Source organism: Saccostrea echinata, unplaced genomic scaffold (assembly GCF_033153115.1).
Source record: "Saccostrea echinata isolate AGI-Se365-2 ecotype Australia unplaced genomic scaffold, CSIRO_AGI_Sech_v1 ptg000064l, whole genome shotgun sequence".
In the NCBI taxonomy this organism is placed as follows: Eukaryota; Metazoa; Mollusca; class Bivalvia; order Ostreida; family Ostreidae; genus Saccostrea; species Saccostrea echinata.
Window position 1 is genome coordinate 5,792,370 of NW_026889813.1, and position 7,573 is coordinate 5,799,942.

Below are 7,573 nucleotides of genomic sequence, written 5' to 3' on the forward strand. Positions count from 1 at the left end.
CACACCTCAATACAGAGAAACTGCGTGTCAAACTAATCAGTGTCGTCTTTTCAGCCAGTGCAAGATCAAGGTGGCTTTAATTCTTTATTCAAATAGTATTATTATGAAAAGATAAGATACAAATGGATCTATGTTTACATTATTTATGAGAAAAGACTGTATTTGAGTGTGTATGGAAAAGAACATTAGCATTTATTCGCCGAGATTCAATTAGTATAGTTTTAACGTGACGTCATAATCGTTTTCCCGAACCTCTGCATAGACTTATGTAAGTAAGGAAGTCCTTAACCTAACTATGAATCTCCAAGATTCAAATTCTGATTTAAAGACTAAGTTTTGTCTATAATCGTTCAATTAAATTGTTATGTAAATAAAATTATATTTGAAATTATACAATAAGTGCAATGGTTTAAAATTTCCAAAAACAGCAAACAGTTTTCTTCCAATTAAAGGTAATAAAGCACAAAAAGGAGTTCATAATTCTGTTCAGTATTAATATTCTTTCTTATTAATGAAATATGGAGAAAACGAAGAGTATTCAAGCTCAAAGTCCATTAAAACAATACAAATCGGAAGTAGAACAGACACGAACCTCCAAAAACAGAGATTGGATCAGGTGCCATGGAGGAGTGAGCATCCCCTTCCGACCGGTCACTCCCACCGTGTCCTTCTTTCAATGATCGGAAAATAACGGAATATCTGTCGACAATTCAGTGTGTAAATAATGGCTTAACAATCAGCACAAAAAATGTCAGTCAGCATACGACTTAACGATAGATTGTATTTGCCGACAAGGTCATAATATCGACCATAGAACTTACGAAACTTTAAAAAAGACTATTGATATTCTTGTTTCATCCACTTTTTGTCAATAACTTACCTCGTTTTAGAAATTGTTCATACGTAGAGCTTGCTCTTGCGTATCGAATCAACTGGGAAATATACACCCAATATGCAGGAGATGGGAGTATATTGCTGCATAAGTAAGGGAAGTTCGCAGCACAGTTAAGGCTGCAGTAAGGAGGCGGGGCCTAATTTATACGGGAAATGCTTACTATGACATCACACAAAAATATAAGTTCTTCAAATTAACACAAAATGAAATGATTTGCTATTCTAAACTGTTGAATAGCTTTAAACTACATCAATACTAACTAGTGCATGCATTATTGTCGTTGGTTAAATCCCACACAACAATGTATAAACAATTCACTGATCGCAATGTACTTGTCAATGTGACGTCATATCGTAAAATTTGATGTAGTTTGTATACAGTGAGAGGCGGATCAAGTTATATTTATATAATGAAAAATGCATTTTAAAATTAAATAAAGTATAAATGGTAGATATATAAGAGGCCATTAACTTGGATGCGATGTCTATTTTATGATTTTATCAATATACTTAACGTACACTCCCTAGACAAGCGATACTGCCGTATATTTGTATGCAGATTCATTGAAGGGTAATAGAAGGGTCGTAATAAATCGATATATTGTAAGGGCATACCCTCAATGAATTATGACAAGCTTTTACACATAAACTCAAGAAGTATGAAGATATTTGAAAAGTGCTGCGAACCTGTTGAAATCTTGCAAATGACTTAATTATATCTATATTAAATATACTTGACCAGCAAAATATTCAACATACGGTCTAACAAATGTAATTTTAGCGATTAGATAGTAGAATCTATATAGGTTTGCAGCACTTTTCACAAACTACAAAGAAAGTTGAAAATGATTATATGTTAAACTAAGTTTTAAACTTGGTTATGCCCTTGCAATATTAGAATTTATAGATGACTTCAAAACTTCAGGTATATTTGCTAAAATGCCGTGAGTGCCACATCACGTGACAAGTCTAAATAAGAAATCTAATCGTCCTCAACATGTAGTTTTCAACCACATTGCATTTGTCCCATAATGGTTAAGTCCTAAAAAGAAACGCCCATCCTTGTAAAGAATGTATTTTCTATCTAAAAAATTCGCCGATATTTCCATTTGGCACCTTAACTGTACTGCGTTGACGATTGAAGTCGTCACGTTTATCATAAAGCTTTGTTGTTAGATTACAATAACCGTATTTTCTAGTAAAATATCCAGATATGAAACAGATATGTCAGACTCTGTGAAATCTTTTATTTCAAGCTCACTGGGATATATCGTATATATCATATGAATGGAAATAACTATATAATTATTACTTGACAATACGTCGTCGATATATCTAAATGTCGAGTTGAAGGCCACAGCAAGAGATTTCGTTAAGAAAGATTTTGAATAAATTCTGCTTCATATAAATACAAAAATAGTTCTGCTAGGGGTGCAATTGATACCCATGGGAACTCCAACAGATTGTTGGAAGACACCACATAGATACATGTATTGTAAATAGAAATTCAAGCATCTTTTTAATATCAACTTCAGAGTACTTGTGTGTACAGTCAGAATGTTTTCTGACAAAATAATTTTGCAAATGACCAATGACAAGGTAAGCAGATTTACGAGTTCCATTTTTATTGAAAAAGCAGCTGTCAATGATATCAAAAAGACCGGACTTTAATTTATCGTGAGGAATGGTTGTACACGGAGTTGAAAAGTCATAAGTTTTAACGTTACTGATTTTTGTAAAAATTTTGTAATATCAAATTTTCCAAAAGTTCCGTGAAAAATTTTAGTATCCACAACTGATTTACACCACTCCTCGAATATGTTGTTGCACAGCACTCCTGAAGTTTCTCCTTCACTGCTGTTAATATTTTAGTGAGGAGTAAAGAAAGGGGCTTTGTAGAACATTTAGTGGAACCCGCTATGTATCTTTGTTCTAAGTATTTTTATGAAGTTTCGGAATCCAGTATAAATATGCTAATTCAGATTAATTTTGTTTGTTAGTAATACTAAAAATGTTCAAAACTGACATATGATTTTGAAGAATTTCCTCCTTAGAAAGGGAGCTATGGGTATAAGTTGGATTGTCACTCGTACAATTAAATTCCAGTTCTTCTAAAATACAATTTAAATAATGAGCCTTACAAACAAAGACAATGTTGTTACCTGCCTTATCAGATGGGACCAGTACATACTGATCGTGTAGTCTATTTAATTCTTTTTTTTCACTTACGAATTATTGAACACAGAAGGATTGATGATTTCCATATTGCCCCTCAATCGCTTGATGCGAGATTTTAACATACTTCTGATACATTTAATCCATTTTGACAAAGTGTCAAGGTCTTCTTTTTCATGTCTGGCCCATTGTCTGGCGTGATCTTTCACATAATTCATAATATTAATCAAATTATGATTCAGCTGAAAGATCAGGCTCTGCAATTAAAATGTTTAGAAGTAATAGTCGATGTATATTAAAAGGAAATACAGGGTGTAGTCTTCAATTGGAAATATGGTGGAATACAAGACTGGACCCTTTTATGATTAAGAATATTACTTATATTAACCGCGCCAATTCCTTTGTTGGCATATTGAAGTTTAAGGAAAAACGAGTAGATTTAGCTGTATTTTCTTCCGTAAAACGTGGCGATTTAAAAAGCCTATGATTTGCAATATCCATAATCACAGATGCGGACCTGTGTTCTGGTGTAGAGGACTTTCCTTGACTTTTCAAATAGACTATTCAAAAGTTTCAAAGGGACAGACTAAAGTTAGGTACGAATGTGATGAAGGCCTAATTGTTTACTTAAATAAGGTAATAGTGAATCAAAAGAGACATCGTGTATAATAACTTTATTGTAAGAGCAATGTCTATTACTACGCTAACGTCTATTTGTACTGTTGAAAAGTCACATCACTTTCACATTGCTACAATGTGGGCTTGAAAGATTCCCAACACTATCAACATTGTCATTGCTACCATATGGAAAGTCCGTGCCTAGTTTTCTAATCCAGTATTCTTCTCGTTGTCTACGGAAAGGTGTACTCAGTGATGGGCTATTAGTATGATGTTAAATCTTTCCTAGAACTCTAACTTCTATTGACAAAATAGAATGATCAGGTAAATTAAAATGCTTGTATAGCAGCTGCTAGCCCCCGTTGTTAATCTGAAATCTATGACTCGATGTTCTTATATTATGTGAACCGTTGGTTTCACCAATATATATAAGCCCACAAAGGGTACATTCTATATCGTAGACAACATTAGAAGATTTGCAATTCAGATTTTTTTCAAGTTTTGGTATAGAATCTCTGTCCGGTAAGATTACTAGAAAACTAAGAGCCAGTAATCAAAATATCACAGGTTTTACAGTTATTGACATCAACTATTTGTTTAAAATTGTTCTGCTTTATTTTAGATTTTATCATTTATGACGTCATTGTGTTTGTTGAGGCTCTGTATTGGACGCTTAGAAATTTCCCGGAATATCTATCCGACAAATGATGACATCTATGAAGCATTCCAAGTGACGTCTGACATACATAATAGAACAGCAAGAGAAATACTTTCACAGTATTTGGTCTTTTGTCCAGGACAAGATATGTGTCATGATGAACACTTAAAACGACGGCATACTTTTAATTTTACTCCATCATGCACCCCCTGCGATTGTGACGACTCCTGTGTCAGAAAATCGAGCTGTTGTCCTTCCAAATTCCTCAACAATGATGATGATGATATTCCTCGAGACAGCACCAAAAGACTTCCATCATTATCCTGCGTACAACCATTCTGGAACACACACCCTGGGTTCCATGGAAAGTCATACTGGTTAATCGAAAACTGCCCCAATGGGGATAGTTGTAATTTGTCTCAATTACAGGCAAGAAACATATCTCTTTCCACACCAGTTACCTCCCTTGCTACAAATGAATCCTACAGAAATATCCATTGTGCAATATGCCACAATGAACGCATATTAGATTTAATATTTTGGAAACAAAACCAGGTTCTTTGCATAAAGAGGTCCGATCTTTTACTGAAAAAAACTCAGGATGAACTCCTGCAATTCGTGTTCAATGAAAATCCAAGATGCAATGTGTTGTTTTATCCACCAAGTACAATACAGGAAACAATCAAACCGTGTGTTTACGCACGCCATGAGCCATGTCGCTATTCAAAGACACAAGAAGAAGACAGAGCGTACTTAATTCAGGCGTGCGATAAATACCATATACCTTACACTAATTGTGACCTCACTTTCAAGAATGTATTCTGTGCTTTGTGTCATCAAGAATCACTTTTCAAATCCCTAAATAACATGCCTATCGAATGTAAAGAAGACAATAATCATAGGTTTACTTACTTTAGAACTTTTTCGGCTTTATTGGATTTTGACAAAGAAACAAATAGACCAACACGGAGGAATGAACCTTGTGCTTGGGGTCAAATATATGATAACCATATGGTAAGTGTTATATATATATATATATATATATATATATATATATATATATATATATATATATATATATATATATATATAATGAATGAATGAACAGGGGCCATCTTATTCAGATGAAAAATGCATCTTTATATTAGACTTATCTACAACATTTAAAGGAGAGGGGATAATAAATGATAATTTGTTTTCAATACTGCCGAGACAAAATGTTCCTTCCAGTGATGAAAAGATATTTAAGCACTGCATTAACATTGTCATTTTATCTTTTTATCTTCAAATATTTTAATTGATTGATATTTCTTGTGAATATAAATGATTTTGCTCCTTAGATGTACAGATGTACACATTTCCGACAAATGCAAAAATGTGATACACAGAAGCTATCATTAATATTTCAGGGAAAATGTCTGGATCTAACCTGTGAAGAAGAATATAATTTAGACCAGAGCCTGGAATGTCGTCCTAAATTCTTTGAGTGGAGAGAAAATAACTACGAGCTGAGTATGATTTTCAAACCGTCGCGTCAAGTTGAAAAACAAACCCTTGATGAATTAGCACCACATCTGATGAATATTTTAAAGAACAAAGTGACACGTAATAACCTTAGCGAGTACTTGTGTGTAATACATGTCTTTGGACTTGACGAGAATAATGAATGGTATTTTGGAGCTCTCATTGGCTTCATCATAAATAAAAGACATGACATCGATAAAATGATCGAAAACCTAATACATATTTTTGAGAAAGATAGTGCACTAACTTTTCTCGATTATGTACATGGTTATAACATGAAAGTTTCAAGTTCTATACAAGGACAAAGGTTCCATTTGAGAAAGAATAATGAGCATTTCATATATTCTCCTTGTCACCAGTATCTTAATCCCACGACTTTCACACAAATATTTCCATTGTCTAGTTTAGAATATGAAAATTCATTTCTTTGTTCAGAAGTATCATCGACAATAGTTGTGGCCGATTGGTACCGTTGTCTGAAGGTGAAGATATCCACAGAAGATACCAAAATAAGACTGATAAATAATTCCTTGTGTCTTTTAGACTATGACCACTGCATTCCCTCCCGATTTTTTAAAAAAGATTATAGCAGTCAACAATTTGAGGTTTGCCTCGACTGGTATAAACGAGCTACAAATCGAATGTCCGCCCAAAAAAGGATCTCAGATAATGACGTGAATATTTATTTGTCCGTCGTTTGTCTTTCCTTATCATCTTGTGGATCTCTCTTCACTATCATATCCTACCTTGTACAGAAAGACCCTATAAATTCCGCTGGGGCTAATATTATCATTCTATCTCTCTTCCTGATTATTGCAAACACTATTTACACTTTCTCAAATTTTTTCTTACAGACCAAACTTTTGTGTATTGCAGCTGGTGTATTAATTCATTTTTCCTGGTTGTCAGTTGTCTTTTGGATGAGTTTGTCCTCTTTTCAAGTCTTTCACACTTTTACCAAAATTACTGTACCCACATTAAAAGGAAAATCCAATGTGCTTTGTTTCCTACTCTTTAATACCCTTCTTTGTCTTCTGATGATCGGTGTTAATGTCATTATAAGCTATAGTTTCAGTGAGGGTCAAAGTTTAGGGTATTCTCCTCGCACATGTTACATAGCGGAATCCAATATGATACTTTATACTTTTGCTGTACCTGTTGGTATTACTGTCTGTATTAATACTTTTATGTTTGTTGTGACGGTCAGTCGTATCCATAAGAAGGGAGACATGCGAAAATCTAGGGATCAAAATAGAGTTGGCGCATACTTCCGGTTATCTACTCTGACTGGTATGTCATGGGTCTTTGGTTTCCTTGCTAAGTTTACCGACCTTCAAGTATTTTCAATCTTGCATATAGTATTCAGTGCGGGTCAGGGTATTTTTCTTTATTTGGGATTTGGAATGCCACTTGGTATCAAGTGGAAGTATGCGAGGAACTCATAATCTTTAGAGAAGCATTTACCGATCCGCGAAACTGTTAACTTATGCAGTCATTATTCCCTTTATTTTGAGCTAACATTTAAAATTGTAATTAAGGTAGTACAAAGCAGATAGGCCAAATTTTCCCTTAGATTCAAATTGCCTTGAAACTTTGATATTTTGTTCTGAGATATAAAATCATTATATGTGTTATACAAAAAAAACATTCAACCGCACATTCTTTGCCATATAGATTCAAATATAGCCCATCAGTCCCATGTAA

General features: G+C 33.9%; 1 protein-coding gene across 1 annotated transcript; it reads left to right on the forward strand.

The window, feature by feature from the left end:
- The first annotated feature begins 5,712 nt into the window (after positions 1–5,712).
- Positions 5,713–7,314, forward strand: LOC133175706 (uncharacterized). Its single transcript, XM_061310816.1, has one exon. It carries the CDS (start codon positions 5,713–5,715, stop codon positions 7,312–7,314), a length of 1,602 nt encoding a protein of 533 aa, XP_061166800.1.
- The last annotated feature ends 259 nt before the right edge of the window (positions 7,315–7,573 follow it).